Raw genomic sequence first — 27,316 nt, 5'->3', positions numbered from 1 at the left:
TATACTTTTTGGAACAAATGAACAACTAATACCCAAAAAATAAGATAGGAGGGAGGGAAAGTTTGAATTTAATTTAATTTTTTATTATTAAAATAAGAGATTAATTTTAACGGGGGACTTACTACAAATGGGTTTGGGAGGGAAGCCTGAATTTGAATTTAATTTTGTCGGTGACTTTTTTTTTTTTCTTTTTGTTCAAACAGTGATATATTATTTCCACTCCTGTTTATGGGATATTAGTAATCCAACGGGTTATTTGAATTATAATATGGTGGCATTTACCTTTTAAATAAAATTATTCTCTTTTTTCTTTTTCTAACTTTAAAGAAATTTCATTACTGCATTGTTTTTATGTAGAGTTGTATTGTATGGTTTTTTTTTTCTTAATAGAATATATTATTTGGTGTTTTATTATGTAAAAGTCTTCGACCTCATGTTAATGATGAATGAAACAATTGAATGTCATTGATTTTTCTAAATATTAAATAGATTTTATTTTATTATAAAAATTTATTTTTATTAAAATATATTTTTATTTTCATAGTTATACCAATAAAACCTTAACAAATAAATGACACTCAATGTCTTTGATGAACAGGATCTGTTATAAATAACCTAACAAAGATTGATCCAAGGTATTGAGTAGTCTAAAGTTTCATAACTTGCCTTAGCTGCTTTTAATTCAAAAGAAAAACTAAATGTTGAAGTATGTCTCTAGCATTAACCTTCAATTTTATTTTAATAATTTAGTTTTGTTTCATCATAAATTCACGGCTGATTCTAAAGGTTATTTGAGTGTGTAACTCTTCAAGCCTAGAGTTAGAAGAGGCCAAATGTTTTTTTTTTCAACTTTTAATGTGTGAAAAAATTTCAGACTATAATTAATTAAGTAAATATTTAGGGATTTTAAATTTTCACCATAAATGCTTCATCTCTTAGAGTCCCAAAATTTTTTAGCTTTTATTGTATTACATTTTATAATTTTTTAAGATAGGCTCAATTTATTATTTCGCCTAAGGTCCCAAAAATGTCAATAACAAGCTTAATTATAATCATATCAACAAAAAAATATTTTGACTTATTAGGAGAAGTCATTGAATTGTTATGTGTCAAGAAACGATAGACCTCCTCAATGGGTCTAAAACCAAGCCTCAAGGTGTCTATGCTTGGCTTCTATTATTGAATTTTATTTTTCGCCTTCGTGTACAACCTCATCGAGTTCATGGAGTGAGTGTATTCACCTACTAAAAATTCAGAATTTGTATTTGGTGGGAATTGAAGCCCATGTCCTATAGCATATAGGAGTTTAATGAACATAATATGTCCTATTGCAATGATAGATTACATGATTCGTGGTATCCATAAATATTGAGTGTAATGGTAAGATAAATGACATTTTTAATGAAAGACGTAAGTTTGAATCTTAAAGACTATTTTGTCGAAAGCTGGTAATCACAAATTTCAAACATGGGTTGTAAAAAAAAACATAACTTATGGTTATATTCACGATATCTAATGCTGTCATTTCTATACATTTCTTTTTATTACGAAGTTCAGTGAATTATTTTAATTTTGTGAGTGAAGTTATCAAGCTTTTTAATTAATATTTAAAATAATAGTGAATAAATGAAATATATGATAGATTTTTTAATTATCGTTAAAAAACCTATCAAATAATAATTGATTACAAACGTTGACTCTAAAAACTAAAAGTTGAATTTAGTTAAAACTAGTCTAATACTCTGAGCCCATTTTTTGGGGTCAATTCTGAGTCCAATTTAAGCTTCATTTGGGATGAAAGGTGAATCTAAAATGGCAGTAAATCCTAAACGACCTTAAGAAAGAAATATAAATCAACAAGTGGATTGGGCAACCCATGAGAAAACACAGAGTCACAGACCCATAAACGCTGAAAGAGATGCTGAACTTACAGATGTTAGAATTGTGGCCATTGGGGATATAGGGGCTGAGTGCGGGCCGACCTAGCCAAGACGAATACGACACGGAGATAAGGCAGTTAACTTGGTACTTATTTAATTTTTGTTTGTTTCTGCGGAAACTGTTCCCACCAAGACACTAACCATGGCTTCATCCATTTGCCTATCCTTATTGCCGCCTTCCAGAACCCTAAAGCCGGGTTCATCCACTTCCAGTACACGCCGTTGCAGATGCTCCCTCGTCGTCTCCATTTCTAAATCCCATCAACTGACGACGAGAAAGAGGCTGCAGGTGGTTTGTATGGCTCCCGAGGAAGAAAAATTGACTCGTCGCAATCCCCTCGATTTTCCCATTGTAAGTTCATGCTCTGTTTATTCAGCTATAAGTAGCTTTAAATTGCCTTGTTAACAGGACAGGGAATTTCCAAATTAGTGATATGATATTTGTTTTTAACTTTGTGAATGAAGAAAAAGCCTCAGCAGGATTTTTACGAGATGGGTTTAATTTTATGCAGTAATATTCTGTTGGGGTAGTTTTGTTTGGTTGATGGGTGCCGTTTAGATAATTCAATCTTGGTTTTTGTTTTTTTTTGTTTTGTTTGGAAACTTGTTTTTTCAAGACAGTGTGATTAAACATGAGCACCTTGGTTCACATGGCAGGAGTGGGAGAGGCCTAAGCCTGGACGCAGACCTGACATATTCCCTCAATTCAGCCCTATGAAAACACCATTACCACCACCAATGCCATATGATCCCCCTGAAGAAGATGAAGAAGAGGAAGAAAAGAAAGAGGAAGAGGAGGAAGATCCTGAAAAGGAAGAAGTACCTGACAACCCTGAGAAACAATAGTTAGTATTATTGCTGCTACTTCAATTTTGCTGTTTTTAATATTCAATGGTGTTTACCACTTTGCTTATGTCCTTATAATAGATGGAGTAGATAAGATGTCACAGTCAGCCATTTTAGAACATGGAGTTGAGTGGTATAACCATATTTGAGTTGAGGGGATTTTCCAGGCATCTTCTTGGGATTTTATTGTCTTGTTAGGTTAATATAGAGAAACTTAGGTCCAAGTTCCTGTTTTAGAGTGTTGTAATCCGTAAGTCTTTCTTACATGATTATACTAGTTGCTTTCGAATACCTTGTTCTTAGTTGTTATGTTCTTGTTCATTTGTTTGCGGGACTAGAATTTATTGATAACATGAAATTCAATATTGTCAAATTCTAAGTTTGAAAATTTGAGTGCAATAATACAACGAAAGGGTTAAGAGTTCATGGATGAAATTCAATGAGATATACAAGAAATGGTGTTTATTCGGATTCTGACTTTAAAACTGCTTCTCATGCATCTATAATGTGAATCATAGGATTCCAGTTATGCAAATCGCTAGACTGGTTTTTTCATTAAGCATTTGATCAGACATCTGAGGCTTCATATAGAGTTATACAATTAAAATGCCATTTCTATATTTGGAATTGATAAACACATCAAGGATAAACTTAGCAGCATTCAACTTCATCATCTCTCATAAGGCACATTGAAGAAATACCACATGATACGATTTTCCTGTACAGTGTGAATATCAAAGTACATAATTATCTTGAAATTTGGGAGGAAAAAAACATAATTCTTGACAGCACCATTATGGATATAGATGAATTTTGGTTCTTATAGAAATGTAAAATCAGTTGTAAGTGAAGACATAACTTTTGGTAGGTCTGTCAGTTGCACTCGTTTGCACGCCCAGCAAAACAAGCGGAATAATAATACTCAACAACTCCTTTTGGGGGCATGATTCCCGTGATTCATCCTTCAGCTCGAGAAAATCATTTTGTTTCTGCGAATCCCATGCCTACGAGAGTTGATGTCAAATGGATGTCCTCATGCAAATCTGCAGTTATGCTTTAAGATTGAGATTGAGATGTTGTCACTCAGAACAAATGACTGAGAACTGAGCAGGAAAAATTCTGAATTGGGCGTATTGGCCATGATACTTTTGTGGGTTGTACCTTGCTCTATGTATCAAGCTATAGCTGCGGTTACTAAATGACCTCTATGAACTTGAATTCCAGATAGAAAAGACAATACAGAAAGCAGCCAACCATTGAAGAACCAAAGAGTTGCTTACGCATTCTCACGAGATTCACCACCTACTGTTGCCGCCAAAAAAGGAAGCTTTCCCACTCTGTCGGTCCTCTCCAAAGAAGTTAAAGGAAAAGAGCTAAGAGAAAGTAAAACAATGAAGGGGGCATCCTAGGTAATGGGTGCAACACTGATAATGGTGGTTAGCCTGGCCATTGTATTAGCTTTAATCGTAGTACTGCTAGCTAAGCTCTATTGCTTTTGTCTTACTCCGCTGGCGGCGTCAGCGTATACACTCTGCTGCCATCCCTATCATTACCAACACTGCAACTGCTGCCCCCACCCCTACAAATACTGCTTCTTCCTTTCCTCCACTTGATAACCAAACTCAATCAACCAGTCCCCTTAGTAGCTTCTATGCACAAGGAGTTATTCATGCACCAAGGAACTTCCTTTTTCCTGCTGTTCTCCCTTTACATCCTCAAGTTTTTGAAATCCTTGCCCAAGAACCAAACACAAGCCCCCTCATCAATTTGGTATCTTACCTCTGGTATCTCCATCAACGTCCTTTGCGACTTCCCCTAACCCTCTTCAAGAAACCTCAACTCGAGTTGGCACTGGAACTACTACTAATTGTAAAGAAAAGCTAACGGTACTATTCCTGGTCATGGTGTGGATAATTTTGCTTACATATCGAATCCTAATTACAGCAATGATGTTGGCTGCAGCATGGCAGATGCTCCGTTCGAGAGGTCTAGGAAACAACCGTTCTTCAGGGGATGATGAGAAGGCTGAGCCTTGGATGACATCTCCTTCGATTCCAATGAAGAATCTTCCAGCTCAGGCTTGTCCTGTTTCTCTTAGAGATGCTAAGTCTTTAGTCACTTCGGGCAGTGATTCTAATAGTGTAATAATGGTCTTTCATCATCCTCATCAAGTTCTCCATGCACTTCTCCTTCATGGTGACTAGGGTTTCTGTCAAAGCTCAAAACTAGCCAGGGAACCTTTATTTTAAGCTTTTTGTACCGTTTTCGCAAATGTTTTCAAAATTCTAACGACCATTGGTAACTAAAATTCCTACTTTCTCATTGGTTTTTTTATTTAGCAGAAAGGTTCTCTTGGGTTCATTTGTTTGTTGACAGGTTCTCCTGGGTTCATTTGTTTGTTGACTGTGTTGTGGTGTTCTTGAAAAAGCTGTTTACAGCAGAAAACAAAGCTTAATGGTTTTGTTTCTTTTTCTTCTTTGGCATTCCAATAATGCATCTGACATTGCAAAAAGAAGTTAGAAATTTAGTAGTTTTTTTATTCAAACAGAGATATATTATTTCCATTCCTGTTCATGGATATTAGTTATTACCAAATCATCATGGCTATGACTAAAGTTTGCTGCTATTATTAATCATTTCTTTTTTCTTTTTAATCTTACACAACCCCAATCCAACGGGCTAATTGAATTATAATATAGTAGCATTTACCTTTAAAAGAAAATTATTCTCTTTTTTTTTTCAAACTTTAAAGAATTTTTATGTGGAGTTCAATTGTATGGTTAATTTTTTTTTCTTGATGGAATATATTATTTGGAGTTTAATTATGTAAAAGGTTTCGAGCTCGTTAATGATGAATGAAACAAATGAATGTTATTGAATTTTCTAAAGATTAAATAGATTTTATTTTATTATTAAATAGATTTTATTTTATTATAAAAAATATTTTGTTTTTATTAAAATATATTTTCATTTTTAGAGTTATACCAATCAAACCCTGACAAATAAATGACACTCAATGTCTTCGATAAATAAGATCTGATATAAATAACCCAACAATGATTCAAGTTATGCACACATGTAACACCAAAAATAGTCTAAAGTTTCATAACTTGCCCGAACTACTTTTCATTTAAAAGAAAATTTAAAAGTTGAAGTATGCATTAGATTAGAGATTAAACTTCAATTTATTTTAATAATTTGTTTTTGTTTCATCATAAATTTACCGGACATTAGTTTAGCTCTTTTTAAGGGTGTTTTGACTTATTAGGAGAAATCTTTAAATTGTTATTTGCCAAAAGATGATAAATCTCTTCAATAGGTCTAAAATTAGGTTCGAAGTGTCTATACTCGGTTTTATTATTAGATTCTATTTTTCACTTTCGCACATAGCTTCATTAGGTTTATGGAGTGAGATCGCATTCACTTGCTACAAATTCAAAATTTGTACTTGATGGGATTTAAACCCTTTTCCTATATCATATAGGAGTTTAATGGGCTTAACATGTCCTATTGCAAATGGTAGATAACATGATTTGTGATATTAATAAGTGTTGAATATAATGATAAAACACATTACATACTCAAAGGGAGATATGAATTCAAACTTTGAAGATGACATTATTAGGAAAAATAATTATAAACCTCAAACATTGATAGTAAAATCAATATGAAAGAAAAAAAAAAACTATAAGTGGTTAGTATTCATAATAGCCAATGTTGACATTTTCATATATTTCCTCTTATTATGAAGTTTAGTGAATTATTTTAATTCTGTAGGGGAAGTTATGAAACTATCATATGCTTTTAATTAATATTTAAAACTAATAAATAAATAATATATAATTATAGCTCTAAAAACTAAAAGTTGAATTTGGTTAAAACTAGTCTAACATTCTGAGCCCATTTTTGGGGTCAATTCTGAGTCCAATTTAAGCTTCATTTGGGACGAAAGGTGAATCTAAAATGGCACTAAATCAACAAGTGGATTGGACCACCCATTAGATAACATAGACCCATAAACGTTGATAGAGATGCTGAGCCTACAGATGATAGAATTGTGGCCATTGGGTATTTAGGGGTTGAGTGCAGGCCGTCCTAGCCGAGATGAACACGACTCGAAGATAAGGCGGTTAACTTGGTGCTTCTTTTATTTTTGTTTGTTTCTGGGGAAACTGTTCCTACCATGAAGCCAACCATGGCATCATCCATTTGCCTATCGTTACTGCCGCCTTTCAAAACCCTAGCGCCGGGTTCATCGACTTCCAGTATATGCCGTTGCAGATGCTCCCTCGTCGTCTCCATTTCTAAATCCCATCAACTGACGACGAGAAAGAGGCTGCAGGTGGTTTGTATGGCTCCCGACGAAGAAAAATTGACTCGTCGCAATCCCCTCGATTTTCCCATTGTAAGTTCATGCTCTGTTTATTCAGCTATAAGTAGTTTTAATTGCCTTGTTAACAGGACAGGGAAATTCCAAATTAGTGATATGATATTTGTTTTTAGCTTTGTGAAAGAAGAATAAGCCTCAGCAGGATTTTTATGAGATGGGTTTAATTTTATGCAGTAATATTCTATTGGGGTAGGTTTGTTTGGTTGATGGGTACCGTCTAGATAATCAATATTGGTTTTTTTTGTTTGGAAACTTGTTTTTTCAAGACAGTGTGATTAAACATGAGCACCTTGGTTCACATGGCAGGAGTGGGAGAGGCCTAAACCTGGACGTAGACCTGACATATTCCCTCAATTCAGCCCTATGAAAACACCATTACCACCACCAATGCCATATGATCCCCCTGAAGAAGATGAAGAAGAGGAAGAAAAGAAAGAGGAAGAGGAGGAAGATCCTGAAAAGGAAGAAGAACCTGACAACCCTGAGAAACAATAGTTAGTATTTTTGCTGCTACTTCAATTTTGCTGTTTTTAATATTCAGTGGTGGTTAACAGTTTGCTTACGTCCTTTTAATAGATGGAGTAGATAAGATGTCACAGTCATCCATTTTAGAACATGGAGTTGAGTGGTATAACCATATTTGAGTTGAGGGGATTGTGCAGGCATCTTCTTGGGATTTTGTTATCTTATATGGTTAATATAGGGAAACTTAGGTCCAAGTTCCTGTTTTAGAGTGTTGTAATCCATAAGTCTTTCTTATATAATTATTCTAGTTGCTTTTGATTACCTTGTTCTTAGTTTTTATGTTCTTTTTCATTTGTTTGCGGGACTAGAATTTATTGATAACATGAAATTCAATGTTGTCAAATTCTAAGTTTGAGATTTTGAGTGCAATAATACAACGAAAGGGTTAAGAGTTCATGGATGAAATTCATTGAGATATACAAGGAATGGTGTTGATTCGGATTCTGACTCTAAACTGCTTCTCATGCGTCTATAATGTGAATCATAGGGTTCCAGTTATGGAAAAAGCTGGAATGATTTTTTCATTAAGCATTTGATCAGACTTCTGAGGCTTCATATAGAGTTATACAATTAAAATGCCATTTCTATATTTGGAATTGATAAAAACTACAAGGATAAACTTAGCAGCATTCAACTTCATCCTCTCTCAAAAAGCACATTGAAGAAATGCCACATGATATGATTTTTTTGTACAGTGTGAAGACATAACTTATATAAATGTAAGATCAGTTGTAACTAAAGACAAAACTTATGGTAGGTCTGCCAGTTGCACTTGTTTGCACGCCCAGCAAAACGACCCGAATAATAATCAGCAGCTCGTTTTTGGGGCATGATTCCTGTGATTCATCCTTCAGCTCAAGAAAATCACTTTGTTTCCACAAATCCCGTGCCTGCCAGAGTTGATGTCAAATGGATTTACTCATGCTAATCTGCAGTTATGCTTTAAGATTGAGATTGGATGTTGTCATTCACAACAAATGACTGAGAACTGAGCAGGAAAAATTCTGAACTGGGCGTATTGACCACGATACTTTTTTGGGTTGTACCTTGCTCTATGAATCAAGCTACAGCTGCGGTTACTAAAGTCTCACGAAGAGTTGCTTACGCATTCCCCATGTCCAAAGTCTCACGAGATTCCCCACCTACTATTTTCCGCCAAAAAGGAAGAAAGCAAGTTTTCTATTGTCTTACCCTGTAATTACTTTCCCTCTCTGTCGGTCCTTTCCGAAGAAGTTAGAAGAAAAAGCTAAGAGAAAGTAAAACAATGAAGGGGGCATCCTAGGTAACCATGGGTGCAATACTTATAATGGTGGTTAGCCTGGCCATTGTATTAGCTTTAATCATAGTATTGCTAGCTAAGCTCTATTGCTTTGTCAGCGTATACACTCTGCTGCCAGCCCTATCATTACCAACACTGCAACTGCTGCCACCACCCCTACAAATATTGCTTCTTCCTTTCCTCCTCTTGATAACCAAATTCAATCAACCAGTCCCCTTAGTGGCTTCTATGCACAAGGAGTTATTCATGCACCAAGGAGCTTCCTTTTCCATGCAGTTCTCCCTTTACATCCTCAAGTTTTTTAAATTCCTTACCCAAGAACCAAACACAAGCCCCTTCATCAAATTGATTTCTTATCTCTTGTAACTCCATCAACTTCCTTTGCGTCTTCCCTAACCCTGTTCAAGAAATCTCAACACGAGTTGGCACCGGAACTACTACTAATTGTAAAGAAAAAGCTAAAGGTACTACTCCTGGTCATGGTGTGGATAATTTCGTTTACATATCGAATCCTATTTATAACAATGATGTTGGCTGCAGCATGCCAGATACTCCGTTTGAGAGGCCGGATACATCGCTTCACATTTAGAAAACAACGGTTCTAAGGCTCAGCTTTCGATGACATCTCCTTCGAGTCCAATGAAGAAGCTCCCAGCTCAGGTTTGTCCTATTTCTCTTAGAGATGCTAGGTCTTTAGTCACTTTGGGCAGTGATTCTAATAGTAATAATGGTCTTTCATCATTTTCATCGGGTTCTCCATGCACTTCTCCTTCATGGTGATTGGGGTTTCTGTCAAAGTTCAAAATTAGCAGGGGCATAACCAAAACCATTTTCTCTAACGTTTTCAAAATTCTAACAGCCATTGCTAACTAAAATTCTTACTTTCTCATTGTCCTTTTTTTTTTTTGAAGAAATGCTTTCTTGGATTCATTTGCTTATTGACCGTGTTGTGGCTTTTGTAAAATAGCTGTTGACAGCAGAAAACGAAGTTTAATGGTTTTGTTTCTTTTTCTTTTTTGGCATTCCAGTAATGCATGTGACATTGCGAAAAGAAGTTAGAATTTTAATTTTTCTTAAAAAAACAGTAAAAATATTTCTGTTCTCGAGGGCCTTGAATAGTGATTCTTACGGCATAGAAAGGCCAAAACCACCGGCGAGGCTTTGCTTTTGTCCACATCATTTTAATGCCATGTCTTGTTGGTTTCCATGAGTTCCATAGGGTACAGAAGCTTCAGGTTCTGAAAGTCGACCCATTGGGACGTTTCACTGCATAAGCAACAAGAACAACTGGGTTTTGGTCAAAACTGTAGTGAAAAAATCTTTTATTGCATTTCGGTCAAAAGTGTTTTCGGAACCATAAAAAATATTAAACAGACAATTTTTGGAGTGATATGTGCTTTTGAATTTTAAAGTAAAAGCAACTTTTTTTAGTTTCTGCTTTTAACATAAGCATTTTTACGAATAAAAGACAATTTTAATTCTTATAAAATATTCTATATAATATCTATATTGGGTATGTAGTTACTTTTATATTGAAATTTATTTTAAATATACACTATTATATATTTAAATTTTTATTGATTATATTTTAATATTTAATATTTATATTTCATATATTAAAATATTAACAACAAATTATAATAAAATTTTTTTATATTCTTATTAAAATATCATAATATTAATTAATTTGAATATTATTTAAATACATATTTGTTACTTCATAACACCATATTTAAAATGAACATTTTATTTCTCAAAAGTATTTTTTGACAACAATATTAAACACTTAAATATTAAATCATTTTTTAAAAAATATTTCTCAAAATTAAGTAACACTTTTTATAAACATTTCTCAAAAATAATGTTAAACTAGCCTGAAGAAGAACTAGCTTTTGGGGTCAAAATTGCGATTCCACCTAAATGCAAAAGCTGAGATTTACTTGCTTTTGACTTTTATAAAAATTAGATGAATATATAATTTGTATATCATTATCATAATTTATTTAAATATTTCATGTAGAATTATAATAAATTATTTAAATATAATTTAATATATTTAAGTTTTTAAAATATTTTATGCATGATTAGTTTAACAAATAGTTTATATTAATTATTTAAAGAGTATTTAAAATTTTATACTTCATATATTATTATATTAAATTATTTAAATATCATATAACTTAATTATTTTTTTTATTTACGTCCTTCATATGAGTGTAGCATCACCATTCTTAATCTTTGTTTTTTATATAATGACTAGAACTACTTATACATCTTCCTAACTTAATTAATTTTTAACTTTTCACTATTATCTCAAAAAAATTTTTTAACTTTCAACTATAATTTTTAGCAACAATGAAGAAAAACACTTTAAAATTTTTTACTTTTACTTTTGGCAAAAAGAAAATGTTTTTCTAGAGTGTTTTTTTGTCCCAAAAATATTTTTGAAGAACTCAACAGATTTTGCTTTAACAATACTTTTTATTTCAAAAGCATATTTTGTCCCGCAAGTATTCCTGAGAAATAATACTAAATTGAGGCTATCAAGTTGGTACCCTTGCCTTGCTACATGGAAAAAACAACAACCTTGTAATTATTAAAAGAAATAAAAAACAAAACAACCCAGCACTGGACCGTCTGATTAGCCAGTTTGAAACCTTTGAGACACTTTGTAAATAAAACCATGAGCTTTAATCAACAAAAGTGGATAAAATCTTGTAAGTTGGTAAAGATGGTGACTTTTAATATCAAAGTCGGCTCTGAGACACTAGTTGTTGTCTAGATCCTTATCGGAGAGTCACGAATGCCACGTCTTTTGTTTACGGTGACTTGAAACTTCGAAAATAATGCAATTGATACTAGAAAATCAAACCATGCTGAAAAGCTTATAAATTATAACAGAGGATCTGGAACCGCAGCATTGGTTACCGAGTCTTCTTACTATACAGAGAAAAACTAATTGGACATAAACACACTATTAATTCAGTAATCAAAGTCATTTTTTTGCTTTGAACCTTTATTCATTTAGAGATCCATGATCATCTTTTACACGAAATGAGCGCATTTGAAATTCACAATAAAGCTTTTCCTGTGTTTCAGCAGTGTACGTGCATATAGGCACAGCCAATATTCATTGAAGCAAATTCAGCCAGGAACCAGCATAATCTTCAGTTTCGATGACCTGCAACAATTTCTTTAGCTGTTAATTAACAAGAGAGGCCTAAAAAGTATTGCTTGTAAATTAAGGGGAAATGCATTATATCTAGTTAGTATGACAGAAGTGATTCCATCGCTCCAGGGGAAACTAAAGCCCCTAGAAACCCCCGACATGGAACCTCAATCATGGTAATAAGACCTTCATGTCTTTAGTTGACTGACAGATAGTGATGAAATCATGTTCCCAGATTTATTCAGATGCAAAGCTAACCTTTGTATCACGAGGAGCAACAGAATAGCCTTCTTCCGCTTTCTTGCCGTCGGCTATGCAATTTCATTCCACTTGTCCGAGAAGGAGCAGCTTTTGCCAACCTCTTTGCTGCAAGAAAGTATGTGAGCATAAGAAACGAGTTCAGAAGATGCTTGCCAATTTACATCATATAGGAAGCAAACGGCTTATGAAACCAAGTATTTACCTATTTCGTAGAAGAGTTCGCTGACATTCTGTGCCGTCTTTGCAGATGTTTCCATGAAAGTCAAACCATTTTCTTTGGCATATACTTCACCTTCCTGAGCAAAAACATTAAAACTCACTTAAACACATACAGGGGTTACTTGTCAGTGGTGATGCAGTATGCAATTATGAGTAGAGCGGCTTTTAATCGCAATATTTCGAGTTGCAAAAGGTAAAATAGATGATTGAAGCGAATATCAGTTTGCAGATACCTCATTTCCCACCGCTCTCTTTTCTTCCAGGTCAACCTTGTTTGCTACCAAGAACATTATCAGATTCGGATTTCCTGAACCGTTGTAATACGAATCAAACAGCATGTTAGGAATATGAACATGCTTGAACTAAGTAAATTTTAAAATACTGTAAGTCAATTACCTCGTCTTTGCAGTTCTTGAACCCATTTTTTGGCACGCTCAAAGGATTCCTGAAATACCAAAACCATCATTTAATTTGATCATACGGACAATCACTTACAGAGCATGAATGCATGGAGACACTAATATCAAAGATAGGAACTTCAAGTCAGCTACCGGATAAGCTATGGTACGTTTCTTATAACTAGATATGCAGATATAGCATCTAGACCAGATACAGTTACAAAGAGACATCAGTTAATAAACTTATAGGGACATCAGTTACAAAGAGATCGAAGCTTGATCATAACTGCATAAACATGTTAAAGGCAAAATCGGATAAAAAGATCGAGAGGAAGTTACCGAGTTTGTGATATCGTAGACCACGATGGCAGCTGCAGCACCTCGATAGTACATAGGAGCCAAGCTATGGTATCTCTCCTGTCCTGCTGTGTCCCATATATCAAACTTAACCGTGGCTTCGTTTAGAGACAGAACCTGAGTGAAGAAGGCAGCTCCAATTGTGGATTCCTATATTACATTTACACTTGCATTAGATGTATATAAAAATACATATATATACCTTGATCATATGTTAAAAAAAAATAGAGAAAAAATAAGATAAAAACCTGAAAATCAGAAAATTGGCCTTTGACAAATCTCAAAACCAAGCTTGTTTTCCCAGTTCCCACGTCCCCAAGCAGTACCTGAAAGAAAAAGAATATGCTTCATCAACGCATTTTCATGATCATAATTTTGGTTCAGGCATCAAGATCATGTTCTTCATGAAAATAATTCCTTTTTTAAACCAAAAAACAAAGGGAAAGACATACCTACCAGCTTGGCTTGTACGTTCTTGTTGCTTGTTCTTGCCATTAACGATTTGATCAAGGATTCCCAGAAAACAAAGAGAAAATTATAGAGTTTCAAAGGTAGAGAGAAACTTTGGGATTTAAAAGTGTGTTGAAAAGCAAAAATGGAAAGGGTCAAAAGCTGATAAGTAGAAGATAAGATTACAAGAGGGAAAATGGCCAACTCCAGGAACGTTTTTATTGCTTCCAGGTAAGTGACCAACAAAGATTATACCCAGAACTACAAGTAAGAATGGAAACATAGAGTGGGAATAGCAGTTGTTTTTTAAGTGAGACCGGTAGTTTTGGCGGTTGACTGGTAAGTTGGTGCTCATTATCTAGTGTTTTCAGGCTACAGCTGGAAATTTTTTATTTCCTAATTTTGATTTTAAAAAGGGCAGCCACCTCTTATTTGGATACAAATACACGGAACATCATCAATGTATCAATGGAAGTGAACAAAGCTGTTGGCTTAGCTGTCCAGTTTACAAGCTGGGATTCACGGGAAATTCTTAATTTTCCCGAGAAAATGCTTGTCTTGGCTAGAATATGGATTACATGGATGCCAATTTGATCTTATATTACATGCATATAATTAGCCAATTTGATCTTTAATGTGCTTTTGTCACAACTAGAAGATTTAGCTGTCAATCATACATGTAGAGGATTTGGCTTTTTATTTCTAAACAGAACCTTGTTGCATTGAATCCAGATTCCAGATAGGAAGCTCTTTATTAGCTCCATGTGACACATTGGCTGGATCTCAATGTCTGATCCATCATTTTTGTTCAAATCTGTCAAATCAGAAGCAAAAATGACTATAGGATGATGCACTTTTCACATCAAGAATCAGTAAAAAAATGTATTCTTATGCTTGCAACAAAGATTATATGAATTTGGGATATAATTATATTTCAATATTTTTATTGTAAATTTTAATATTTTTATTTTCAAAAAAAAGAAAGATTTTATGAAACAGGGATGTCATGCCATCCTGTATCACTCTCTAATTATTTAATAATATTTCAGTAATTTATTTCATATTATTCATACATAATTTTAATAGTTTTTTAATTTAAACCTTGAATCTTGAATTTAAACTCTGAATCTTAAATTTTAAATTGAACTTTGAACCAAAAGGCCAAATTTAGGGTTCGAGTTTTGAGTTCAGGTTCGGGGTTTAAGATTCTAGGTTTCGAGTTCAGATTTAAGATTTAAGGTTCGAGTTTGAGATTCAATGACATGAAAAAATTTATTAAAATATTATTAAATAATTAAAAATAGGTATAAGATCATGTGTCATTAAATCAAACACGATGTGTTAAAATTTAAAATGAAAATATTAAAATAACATAATATCTCAATTTTATATAATTGTTTTTCTGCTATTATTTAAGCTCATCATTAAATGTTTGAATTTTTTCTTTTAATCACTGTGCCGATATAGTGACATGGCATTAATTTCTGTCAATTGACCCCACCATATTATTATTTTTTCATTTTTCCATTTTCTTTCTTCTCTAATCACTACCAGCACTGCAATCCCTTAGACTCATCATCACATTGCAACTTTGTCCTAATGAGAATTCTTTCTTACATTCCCTTTTTCTCCACCACCACAGCCACCAATTCAACCTCAAACATGGGTTGGCCGTCTCAAAATTCAGGCTTCTCCATGTTTGAACCAATGAACTGTCAGTTTCAACATCCATCACGGCTTTTTGCTACCTTATCAGAGCCAACAATTCCCATACAGTCATCCCATAGAGCAGGCTCCTATGTATCCTTTGTTTACGAAGCAAAAGGTGTTTGAATTTAGGGTATGGAAGGAACAAGAGAGAAGAACCATGGGTCCTTATAGAACAGAGCTTGCAAGGATTAAGAGAAAGTTGGCATGACAAAGAAGCCTGAAATGAAATGCTAATTCAGGGGCTTCAACACAGGTGGATGCCAGGAGACTGAAAAACTCGGGTGCTGACATTGATACAAATAAAAACAAGGGTACCAAAAAGGATCCATACAAGTTTTGCATACCAGATAAGAAGGTGGATTTTTTTAAACTTGATGATCTTTTGAGTTTTAAATTTCATTATCTTCACTAATGACTGAAATTGTTTATAACTTGGAATAAATAACGCAGAGTCTGAGGGTGTTGCTAAAGATAGAGTTGAAGAACAGTGATGTTGGGTCCTTTGGGAGAATTGTTCTTCCTAAGGTGGGACGAGTGAAGTAGGAATCTTTTTCGAACAGTAGAAATTAAATTATATATTTTTTATGATAATAAAAATATAATTTGTTATTTTAATAATTTATATTTTTATAATTTTTAGAAAATTAAATCAAAATTATTATATTTTTAGTAGTCAAAGTGGGTTTCTATTATTACTAATTTAAAATTTTATGCATTATAAAGAACTTAAATAAAAAAATTCATTTTAAGAGTTTAGATCTGCCGCTGATCGTAGTGTCAACCTTCTAATTTTGCTTGTGGAGTTAAAGTCTAAAATTTTTACTGAAATTTTTTAATAGTTGAAGAAGAATAATAAATTGCTTAAAATCAAACCTAAACTCTTGTGACCAAAATAACTAATTTCAAAATTTATAACAGCAAAGCAAAACTACTTATTTGACCTTTTTAATTTGACATGTTTGGCATGCCCTTACAAACAATATGACAACTTTGGCTTCTATATGAATCGTAATTAAGAAAAGTAAAACTTTGAATTGCGAATTTGAGATTATTATAAATTTAAAATCATGTATATTAGCTTTTTTTTTAATTAAAAACATGTATATATAAATATTTTATTTTCCTTCAAAAATTGAAATTAGAACATAAAATTCAAATTTAACTAGAAGAGAGAAAACCAAAATAAAAGTCATAAAACTCCTAAATATATAGAAGTGGTGGTTTAGTCATGGTCCAAGTGGAAGAAACATTTTACCAGAAAAATACTACTATTCTAAACTATCGAATATTAAAAGAACATAAGGGTAGCCAATCACGACCGGTGAGACCTCACACTTCAAATAGTGATATCAGCATGCCTTTTTCTTTTTTTATAAATCTAAAACGTAATCACGTTTATCATAACTATAAATAAATATGGGTCTATTTCTGCCTTCCGTCTCTGTATTATTCTGATTTTTGAAACATAATCCCCTCACTCTTTCTTTTTTTAGGATATTATAATTTGGTTATTAAATAATTATTGTTGAACCGATGTCGAACCAATCGAATTGGTTAAATCAAGAACTAGTGGTCTGACTTATTCAACTATCTATTTGGTTATTAAAACACTGAATGTAATTGTACCATATCATCGCCTAAAAATTAAATTTATATAAAATTTGTAATTTTTAAGTGATCATGTGACACAATCTCATAGTGCTACATCATCAATTTTTTTTTAAGTTTAAGGGCCAAAATGGACCGTTTTAACAAGTTTAAGTGCCAAAGTGGGAAAAAAAAGTAAAAGTACCAATCTAGTTATCAAGTTCAAGGGCTAAATCTTATATTATCCATTTTTTGTAAAATCACATGTACCCCTATCTGTTTTACTGTCTAAGGCTAGCTTAGGCGAACGTGGTATTCAAGTAAATAATAAAATTTTAAATTTTAAATTTAATCCAAATACTTGAAAATAATTAAATTTAATCCTTGAATTCAACCCCACTAATCTAAATTTCAAATTATGGAAGAATAAAGGTACAGAAGATAAAATTAAATAAAAAAAAATTATCTCGATGGAATATCTACGCGAAAAAGAAATCAAAATAAAAAACTAGTGTATAAATCTGGGAAGTTACTTTAGAATCCTAGTAGGTCAATCTTTTATGGTATTACGTAAGCCGCCAACTGAGTAAAAAATTCTCGCATCTACGACGACGCGTGCATCAGTTTCTAGACCTTTCAATTTTCTTTTCCCGGAAATTGCAGACCTAAACCTAACCCACAATAAACGCTCTCCCAATATAAATACCATTAAATTCCTCTCTCAAATTCACATTCACAAACATCCGTCTTCTCTTCGACTGCTCTTTTTCTTTTCCGGTGAAAAAAGAAACAGAATTTCTCGTTGATTAATCGTAGTATTTTGATTCGAAGATGAGGAAGTTGCATGTGGTTTCAGCCATAGGGTTCTTGTTCTTGGCACTTTCGCAGCTCAGTTACGGTCAAAGCATGGGTTCATCGCCTGCACCACTTCCGTCAAACGATGGTACTGCCATTGATCAAGGAATTGCTTACATTCTCCTTTTACTTGCTCTGGCGATTACCTATCTCATCCATTGATGATCTTTTTTTATATTTTATTTTTATTGGTATCTGAGCTATAAATGATTTTTTTATGTATTTTCTCCATATATCTAGTGAGAGAAATTGCAGCAATTTTGTATTTTTCTTCTCTCCTATCTCTGTGTTGTAAATTCGTCCAGTTGAGAATTTGAGATGACATAATCATTTTACTATATATTTTTTTGATCATTGTGGAATTTGGAATATATTTAGATTTATATGACCAAATGGATAGATCAAAACGTTTTTAGTTTTCTTTTTTCAGGGGTTTGGAGGAAGATTAGTATTGCTTCAATTTTTTCCCTAATGTTAAAAATAAGTTTTTTTTTTAAATTATTGGGTTGACTTTCAATTGTATTTTGATTATAATTAATCAATTAATTACGAAATAATATTTTTTTATCGAAACTTGTTCTTACAACTTGAAAACACTCCGGAATAACATTTATGAGGATTTCACTTAATCGTCAAAGACATCCCCTCGAAAGTACTTGTCAACTTAGTGTTTGTGTTGACCTCACTCGCTAATTGTCATCTTTGATTTCAACTACTTTATTCCATTTGGAACGATTAAAAGAATGTTCAATTGTTAATACGTAGCTCATAAATGTGGTTAAGGCTAGAAAAGTTTATTTATTGAAGTTGTCAATTTTTAATCTTGGGAAATCAATAGACTTTAGAGCCGTAATTTAAATTCACAACTTTGACAAATTTTACGATCCATTTTCGCATTCATCCGTCTCATTCTTTATCATATAACCTACATTAGATTAAGTGAGTTAAACCACAAATCTCAACCTCCTCTACTTTGTTAGACTTAAAACTCAACAAAAGGATTTGATAAAATTATAAGTTAGAAAAGTATATAACAAAAACATTTATAATTAATATGTAGTACTACAATGCAATACCTAATACCTCATTAATGAGGTAAATAAAATGGTTTCACGGGATAAAAAATAATTTTTATAGGTTTTAACTTTTAAAATTAAATACGAATAATTCTGTGTGTTGGTTCTTTCATGACAAGCTGTTTTTAATTGTGTTTTTGCTCTTGCGATTTGATATCGGACGAAAAGCTTCAATCAAATACGTACATGGGGATTAGATTTAAAAGGGTAGATTATAGTAGTGGTGACTCATTATGTATTATTTTATTTTTTATCATTTAATAATAAAAAATTACGAAATAACCACTTAATTATTAGAATTTATTTTTTTATTATTGCTGTTAAATCCTTCCGAGTAGATCTTACATGACAATTAACTCACAATGTGTTTAGACTTATGGACTTGATGGCTCGTCAATGATAAAAGAAAAGTATAATTAAATCACCTTTTATTGTAGTTTATTCAAATTTAAGGAATAAAGGCAAAAGAAAAAAAATAGAACTAGACCTTTTATATAATATAAATTATACCATTCATATAAAAAAAATATAAAAAATTGTATGTTGACTATTTTTAAGAGGTTACAAATACAAATGTGTATAATTATCTAAATAATTAGTTTGTTAAAAAAATTAAAAAACTATTTGAAATATATATATATATATATATAAAGCATGATTGGGTTGATCACTAAAATATTTTATTATTTAAATCAAAATAAAATGATTAGATTGGGAATTGAAATATATTAATTTTTAAATAAAAATAAAAATAACAATATCTAAGAAGACTTAAATTTAGAATCACAAAATTTTCAATCCAAAATTCGCTAATAAGCTAAATCCATATTGGTTGTATATTGAAGTTAATTTAAAATTGATAAAATAAAATAAAATAAAAAAGATAAAAAAGATTAATAATTTTAAATCATGGAAATTTTAAAAAAATTAAATGAAAAAAAGTAATTTATAAAATAAAATTATAGCAAATGTGCACGTGAAAAAGTGACCGAGATGGGTTATCTAAGTTCTAGTAAACTAAAAATAAAAATAAAAAAAATTAAATTTCTCATGAATTTTGGTATAAGACATAACAATATTTAATATTATTGACCCCAAAAATATTAATTATTTAAAATAAAAAAATGAAAATCCATTTTAAATAATAATAATTCCACGAAACTCCTTAATGGGATCCTACGTAGCTAAGTCGTAGCAAAGTCAGGTGTTGAGATTTAGGGCTCAAATCTTCCAAATTCCCAATTTCGTTCCTAACTTCCTCTCTGCCATCCACAGTCATGACACATTGTTTTTCCCTTCGATCGTATTATTTTTTCTCAATTAACACTTCATATTTTTCTTGTTCTTTCAAGAACCTAACTTTTTGAAGCACATGATTGGTTTGCGTCGTTTCATTTTCTTCTTCTTCGAATAAAAAGGTATATATATATCATATTCCCAACGTTTTTTTATCATCTTTGAGCTTTGTTGTAACAAAAGCAATAAAAAATAGATCAAACAAAAACCCAGTAAAAGAGGCAAATCGGTTTGTGTATGTTTTAATGTTTTTGTTCATTTCGTGCATTGTTTTATGGGAATCGCTTTCTGGGTTTCATTAATGTTTTTTTTTGTTAGAAAATTGTACATGTTCTTTTTTGTTTTTTGGAATCGGTTTTTTGGATGATCGTTTGATTTACAAGTAATCAAATTCATGTTGGTGTGATCAGGCTTTTGTTTACGGCTGATGCTGAAATTTGTTAAAGTTTTTAACTTTTTCTTTAAATTGGGAAAGTTTTAAACTGTTTTCTGTATGTTCTTTTGGTTGTGGATGATATATTTGTGTTTGAACTGATTTGGATTAAATATTTAGTAATTGGGTTTCTACCCTATATAAAAGATCAGTGGCAATTTCCGGGTTTTCTTTTTTGATGATGATCAGAGTGTTGGTTTTGCAACTTTGGATGAATCTGAAATTGCAGTCGATTTTTTCTTAGATTACGGTTCATGCTTACGATTTGATGTTTTAAGCATGTGATTCAACTATTGTTACTTATAACTTGAGCTTTGATGTATAATTGTTGAAATAGAATTTTTTAGGTTGCAATAAAATTGAAATTGATTGAATTTTACTGGTATATATGTTATGAATTGCCAAGTTCTGGGATTGTGTATGATGATAAAATAAAATATCATGAAAATGGTTGATAGGAGCTTTTACTCTCTCTTTTTTCTTAGAAAAGGATGCCAGATTTGAAAGGGGGAATTCGACGATCAAAGAGGATCAATGACAACCAGGAGACCCCTGCTGTCTTAGCTACAACTGCTCAGCGTGGTGGTGGTAATAACCTTTTTGGTTTCATGTCTTCAAATCTCTTTGTTTATAATCAATCCAATTTGAGGTTACCGATGTTTCCTTGTATAATATGAATCTATAATCAGCTAATAGAGGTCGAGGTCGAGGTAGAGGACGCAGAGCAATGAACCAGGATGACAATGCAGTGCTTGTTGGCCCTGGTGCTTGTGGCAGGGGTTGCAGTGGATTAAACTTGCCAGTGAAGCACCCGGTTGAGAAAACTGCTGAAAGATTGGTTGCTGTTGAGGAAGAAGGAAGCACTAGTCCACTTCCTGAAAGGGTACAGATTTTCTTCGATAGTAAGCTGACTTATGGGGCCATTAATTTACTTTTCTTATACTAGAACAATAGTGGATGAGAGTCTCATGTTAGTGGGTGCAGATGTCAAACTGTTGGAGGTAAATGACCAGATAGGCCTACGCAATCACTTCAACTGTTCCTACTTTCCCTTATCATGAAAAAGAAATCGCTGACCAATTCACTTATATTTATCATCTCCAAATTGACTTTTCAAGTTATTTATACTGATGTGAAATCTGCTTCTCCTTCGGCAGGTACAATTTGGTAACTCTCCTGTGTACATGTTGGATAGAAAGTTGGGTAAAGGTGGTTTTGGACAAGTTTATGTTGGAAGAAGGATCACTAGTGCCATAGGATGCACTGGTGCTGATGCCTTTGAGGTTCTCTTTCACTTGCTATTCTAGTGAACCCAAACAAAATTCACAGGAAGTCAAATCTGTTGTTAATGCCGTTATCCTACTTTATTTTGCAGGTTGCTTTGAAATTTGAGCATCGAAATGGTAAGGGATGTAGTTCTGGTCCTCCTTATGAGTGGCAAGTATACAGGTATGCAGACTTTGGCCCTTGCAGTCATTTGAACTTCAAATTTTGTGACCTAATTTATTTTACTTTCTCAAAATTATCGTTCAGCTCTCTTAATGGCTGCTATGGACTTCCATCGGTTCATTACAAGGGTCAACTAGGGGACTACTACATACTCGTGAGTTTCTTAGTAAAGAGCTTCAAATCCACTGTTGTATTTTGGAAAAAGGGGAAAAAAACAAGAAATGGAGTCTTTATTGATGTTTCTGTGAATCTTGTGACTAGGTTATGGATATGCTTGGTCCAAGTTTATGGGATGTTTGGAACTCAAACAATCAGATGTATGGGACCATTATTCTCTTAAGTTATTTTTCATTTTTACTTTATTATCAGTTTTCTTAAAATTTTATGCTTTTAATTTTATTTTTTTAACTAACACATTGATGCCACTATATCTTCTTGTTTTTGCTCTTGATATAGGCTTACACAAGATATGGTTGCTTGTATAGCAGTTGAGGCAATATCAATTTTAGAGCAGCTTCATCACAAAGGGTACTTTGAAGTTGTTGCATTCCATTTTATTGACTCACATTTTTTACTTGTAATTTGCCCACATTTCTTTTCTCTACTTCAGCTTTGTACATGGAGATGTTAAGCCTGAGAACTTTTTGCTTGGTCAGCCTGGGACCTCAAATGAGAAGAAGTTGTATTTAGTTGATCTGGGTTTGGGTATAGTTGCTTTCCTATAATTTGAATGAGGTGCTTTCCTATTCTATAACATACCATTTGTAGAGTGGCCTATAATTTTTGGTTCTTTTCAGCTTCGAGGTGGAAGGAGGCAGCTTCTGGACGTCATGTAGATTATGACCAAAAGCCTGATGTGTTTAGGTAACTGACTTTTGTTATGTTAGGAGTATGACCCTATTTTATCTATTTATTATTTGTACAGAGATGTATGTTTACAGACTTCATTAAGTGGCTAGCATAATTTTCCCAGCTTACTTGCCTGGTCTTATTCGACTGAAGGATGACAAGAATTTAATTGTTTAGATTGAGATTTTGAATTTATTATTATTCCTTCTGTTTTAGGGGAACTGTACGTTATGCAAGTGTGCATGCTCATTTGGGTAGGACAGGCAGTCGAAGGGATGACCTTGAGTCATTGGCTTATACACTAATATTTTTACTTAGAGGAAAACTTCCCTGGCAAGGTTACATTGTAAGTTTGTTCAAACGTTTGTATTTGCAATCAGAACTTTGTAGCCTAATTGCTGTCCTTTGTCATTAATGTGTTATGCTTTGATGTATTACGGGGCTGCAGGGGGAGAACAAAGGATTTCTTGTTTGTAAGAAGAAGATGGCAACTTCTCCTGAGATGCTTTGTTACTTGTGCCCTCCTCCTTTTCAACAATTTCTTGAGATTGTGACCAACATGAAATTTGATGAAGAACCAAATTACTCAAAGCTTATTTCTCTTTTCCATAATAGCATTGATTTCAATTCATCAATACGTCCTATCCAAATTGATGGAGCTATTAAGGTGGTTACCTGGGAATTGGGATTTTAACTTGTTTCAATACCTTCTCTTTAAACCAAAAAAGTTTGGATTTTTTAACTTTAGTATTTGTTGATGAACCTCAATGCATCAGCTGGGTCAAAAAAGGGGAAGAGCACTTTTTGAGCTGGAAGATGGTGAGCAGCTTAGGAAGAAACTTCGGCTAGGTTCTCCTGCTTCTCAGTGGATCACAGTATATAGTTCCAGAAATCCAATGAAACAGAGGTGAAAATTCTATTCCAAACCAATGATCTTGCATCTTGTGTAAGATTATCCTTTAACTGTGTCCACAAGTGCATGTGTATTTTGGCTGTTTCATATGCTTCACTGATAACCTGAATGGGGCAATGGTGGAAATCCATCTTACCTCCAGTTAAAAAAAAAAAAAAAAAAAAGATGAAGAAGGAATAAGTAAGTAAGGTGGTCATGAAAAGCCAATCATTGCTGTTTCATTTTGGAATTTGGTATCTCCTGCAACTTTTGGTATTAGATTCTTCATCCTTTTTTATCAATACTTGCAATACTAATTGCAGGTATCACTACAATGTTATAGATTCAAGACTCCAGCAACATGTGGAGAAAGGAAAAGAAGATGGCTTGTATATTAGCTGTGTAGCTTCATCATTGAATCTGTGGGCCATTGTTATGGATGCAGGGACAGGTTTCACATCTCAGGTTTATGAGTTATCTCCTGTCTTTTTGCATAAGGTAGAACTAACTGGTTCTCAGCTCTCAGCTTTTCAGTTTCAATCATTCTTATTACTGAAGTCTCAGGCTTCTTACTGACTATATGATCAGGAATGGATAATGGAACAATGGGAGAAGAATTACTACATTACTTCAGTTGCTGGTGCTTGCAATGGCAGTGCACTGGTTGTAATGTCAAAGGGTAATTTCATGTTTGCCTTATTTTATTTGGTGAACATAAATATTTGGATAAAAAAAAAAACATTATCTAAAACGGTGGGCTGTTGTATATATAGTGTGGAAAGTTTTACCAAACTGTCAAGCCTTTGGGACTATAACATCTGATTGTTGTAGTCTTGTAGTTCAGCTCATGCTAAGTTCTTTGATTAGGAAAAATAGACATTCTCCTGTTATGATTATCTTGTTAGTAGATCACTTCCCATGAACTTTACCTGGAAATTGATGTTGCGAAGTTCAATGTTGTTTTCTCCTTACTGCTACTAAAGGTACACCCTACACGCAACAGTCCTACAAAGTTAGTGACGTATTTCCTTTCAAATGGATTAATAAGAAGTGGAAAGAAGGCTTCTCTGTGACCTCAATGACCGCTGCAGGCAGCAAATGGGGCATTGTCATGTCCCGTAATGCAGGCTATCCTACTCAGGTTGCCTAATTCCAGCTGTATAATACTCAATTATATGATACTGCAGCAATCACTTACATCTTTTTGCACTTGCTGACTAGGTTGTTGAACTCGATTTCCTTTATCCAAGTGAGGGGATTCATAGAAGATGGGAAAAAGGATATCGGATTACCGCAGCAGCTGCTACAGAGGATCAAGCTGCATTCATACTTAGTGCGTCCAAGAGAAAATCACAAGATGTAATGCAAGAAACTTTGCGTACATCTGCTTTTCCTAGTACCCATGTAAAGGTAATCTAATTTTGCATGATTTTAGCAAGGCTGAAGATTGCCTGCTAGTAGTATTATTTTATACAATAAAATGATTCTTAGATGTTAACTCACGAGGAATGTAATTAAATAGTTGATTTATCCCACTTATCTGTTTTTCAGGATAAATGGTTGAAAAATCTGTATATTTCATCCATTTGCTATGGGAGGACAGTGTCCTGAAGTTTGGTATTCGGAAGAAGCAACTGCAGTTTACAAGTTAAAAAGGCAGGTAAACTATCCCGGTCTATTATTCAAGGCCTTGAAATTAATAACTGTTGATGAGTCTTGTAAAGATTCCATCTGATTGCGCATTTTGTCCCGCTAATACTTAATGCTTTGAATCAAAAGTTTCCTTCCATCTTATCTTTTTGATTTTGCTCGAATCCTCGTCTATCAAGCATAAATTACATCGTGTTTGTTTATTCTGTTGCCATCTCAGCCTCTAATACCCCTTTAGTATACAATACCTGAAAAGGGTTTTTCTTAAAATGGCTATCTTATGATAATTTCACAATATAGCTTTTAACTTGGTAAGAGATGAGCAGACAATATATTACCAAATGATATAGAAAAAAAAGAAAAAGCTTGTACTGGGCAAAGCCAGTCGAGACAATGCTAATCGCAATGGCTTTGTTAAAACCCTACCAAGTTTGTCTGTGTGAAGTGGGCAGCCCTGAGGATGTTAAATTTGTTGATCATATTTAGCATCAGAGACTGTTTTATGTTGTTGGGCTTTCAGCTTGACAAAAAACTTCATTGGTTGTAAAATCAGCTATATGACAAGGGACTAGGGAAGAATTTTTAATTTTCCCCGAGTAGCGTTTACAATGAATGCTGAAATTTGTCGCTATTATTTTATACTAGAATACAAAGTCGGAGGTCCCTCTATTGTAGGGACTTGATCAAATTAGTCCTTTTTCTTTATTAAATGGATCGGTTTTTAAAGTTTTTATGGTTTTGTAAATGGAACATTCTATTTGAAATTGAATTGTAATTGGAACAAATAATTTTTAAGATAAATTTTATACAGTAAATGTTAACTCTATTACAATTTAGATAAGACTTAAATTCTTTTTAACCTGTTTAGTAATAAAGGACTAATATAATTCAGTTCTTATAATATAAGGACTTGTTAGGTACTTTAACTAATACCCACAACTGGGTTTTTCTTATGTTATTTTTGGTAATTTTTAGAAGGGTATGAAAATAATTTAAGCCCGTAACCAACCCTAGTTTCATGCGGATGAATATAATTCAAATTTTAATTTGAGAAAAAGCCATGGAAATCAACCAGATATTCCAGGGCACGTGAAGAATTATTGTGACCATATAGTTTGCCATATTTAGCTTTCTGAGTAACCTTATGTGACAAATAATACATAATACGATGGCGTGATTCTCTTCCCCTTTTGTTCAAGTTTAAAATAGGATAGAAAACAAAAAGTATCTCTAAATCCAATTTTTCCCGTTTTCTACATTAGCAATCTGTTGATAATTTTGTCACATTGATAAAGTGGGTGGGAGAAAAAAAATATTTTTATATATAAATTTTCAGTTTCTTACGTCAATAATGTTAAATAAAATAACTACGAAAATAAGATGAAAATTTACGAGAATAGATGGTTATAACACTACTTATAAAAAAATATTTTAATGAAAATAAAAATATATCTTGATTTCAAAAGGGTGTCACCAGCCCTTATAAAACGAGGACTTTTTAGGAATTTTAAACAAATAAGAATAGAGCGTGACATTTTGACAGCTTCAGATGTCATTTAATATTTTAATATTTATTGCCGATATGAGTAATTTCACCTCGATGATTCCAGCCGATATTAGTAATACCTCGATGATTCCAGGCTTCTATTTCATTATTGCTGGAATGGTGCATATTAATATTAGTG

At 33.0% G+C, this 27,316-nt stretch overlaps 4 protein-coding genes across 12 annotated transcripts; 3 read left to right on the top strand and 1 right to left on the bottom strand.

The window, feature by feature from the left end:
- The first annotated feature begins 1,846 nt into the window (after window positions 1-1,846).
- Window positions 1,847-5,253, top strand: LOC107916422 (glucosidase 2 subunit beta). Of its 3 annotated transcripts, XM_041112826.1 has the most exons (4): window positions 1,881-2,025; window positions 2,124-2,292; window positions 2,598-2,785; window positions 4,749-5,253. In XM_041112826.1, exons 2-4 carry the CDS (start codon window positions 2,239-2,241, stop codon window positions 4,801-4,803), a joined length of 297 nt encoding a protein of 98 aa, XP_040968760.1. In that variant the 5' UTR covers window positions 1,881-2,025; window positions 2,124-2,238; the 3' UTR covers window positions 4,804-5,253. The 3 variants fall into 3 exon arrangements, with proteins under 3 accessions (XP_016701195.1, XP_016701196.1, XP_040968760.1); XM_016845706.2 differs by having other exon boundaries at window positions 1,847-2,292; XM_016845707.2 differs by having other exon boundaries at window positions 1,847-2,292; window positions 3,655-5,253.
- Window positions 5,254-6,779: 1,526 nt separating this feature from the next.
- On the top strand, window positions 6,780-13,048 carry LOC107916424 (uncharacterized). 3 transcript variants are annotated; one of them, XR_005926916.1, is made up of 5 exons: window positions 6,834-7,191; window positions 7,483-7,670; window positions 8,459-9,444; window positions 9,521-9,640; window positions 12,385-13,048. XR_005926916.1 is itself a non-coding variant. In XM_016845711.2 (3 exons), coding segments are annotated over exons 1-3 (411 nt in total). In that variant the 5' UTR covers window positions 6,780-6,969; the 3' UTR covers window positions 7,754-7,962. The 3 variants fall into 3 exon arrangements, 1 of the variants encoding a protein (XP_016701200.1); XR_005926915.1 differs by lacking the exon at window positions 12,385-13,048 and having other exon boundaries at window positions 9,521-10,396; XM_016845711.2 differs by lacking the exons at window positions 8,459-9,444; window positions 9,521-9,640; window positions 12,385-13,048 and adding an exon at window positions 7,753-7,962 and having other exon boundaries at window positions 6,780-7,191.
- LOC107916423 (ras-related protein RHN1) lies at window positions 11,840-14,388 on the bottom strand. 2 transcript variants are annotated; one of them, XM_016845708.2, is made up of 8 exons: window positions 13,841-14,388; window positions 13,633-13,710; window positions 13,367-13,534; window positions 13,026-13,074; window positions 12,863-12,936; window positions 12,613-12,706; window positions 12,408-12,515; window positions 11,840-12,161 (listed from the first exon to the last, which is right to left on the bottom strand). In XM_016845708.2, the coding sequence occupies exons 1-7, from the start codon at window positions 13,877-13,879 to the stop codon at window positions 12,415-12,417; spliced, it is 603 nt and encodes a 200-aa protein (XP_016701197.1). In that variant the 5' UTR covers window positions 13,880-14,388; the 3' UTR covers window positions 11,840-12,161; window positions 12,408-12,414. The 2 variants fall into 2 exon arrangements, with proteins under 2 accessions (XP_016701197.1, XP_040968759.1); XM_041112825.1 differs by having other exon boundaries at window positions 11,840-12,173; window positions 13,841-14,104.
- A 5,846-nt stretch (window positions 14,389-20,234) lies between these two features.
- Window positions 20,235-25,775, top strand: LOC107916426 (casein kinase 1-like protein HD16). Of its 4 annotated transcripts, none has more exons than XM_041112824.1 (18): window positions 20,235-20,480; window positions 21,282-21,379; window positions 21,481-21,674; window positions 21,949-22,074; window positions 22,167-22,240; window positions 22,325-22,394; window positions 22,502-22,557; window positions 22,697-22,768; window positions 22,851-22,945; window positions 23,038-23,104; window positions 23,306-23,435; window positions 23,538-23,756; window positions 23,866-23,996; window positions 24,305-24,446; window positions 24,570-24,660; window positions 24,965-25,122; window positions 25,203-25,391; window positions 25,533-25,775. In XM_041112824.1, the coding sequence occupies exons 2-18, from the start codon at window positions 21,283-21,285 to the stop codon at window positions 25,590-25,592; spliced, it is 1,971 nt and encodes a 656-aa protein (XP_040968758.1). In that variant the 5' UTR covers window positions 20,235-20,480; window position 21,282; the 3' UTR covers window positions 25,593-25,775. The 4 variants fall into 4 exon arrangements, with proteins under 4 accessions (XP_040968758.1, XP_016701202.1, XP_016701204.1 ...); XM_016845713.2 differs by having other exon boundaries at window positions 24,305-24,479; XM_016845715.2 differs by having other exon boundaries at window positions 21,277-21,379.
- The last annotated feature ends 1,541 nt before the right edge of the window (window positions 25,776-27,316 follow it).

This window comes from Gossypium hirsutum, chromosome A05 (genome assembly GCF_007990345.1).
Source record: "Gossypium hirsutum isolate 1008001.06 chromosome A05, Gossypium_hirsutum_v2.1, whole genome shotgun sequence".
Taxonomy (NCBI): Eukaryota; Viridiplantae; Streptophyta; class Magnoliopsida; order Malvales; family Malvaceae; genus Gossypium; species Gossypium hirsutum.
This window is presented reverse-complemented; position numbering and strand designations above follow the sequence as displayed.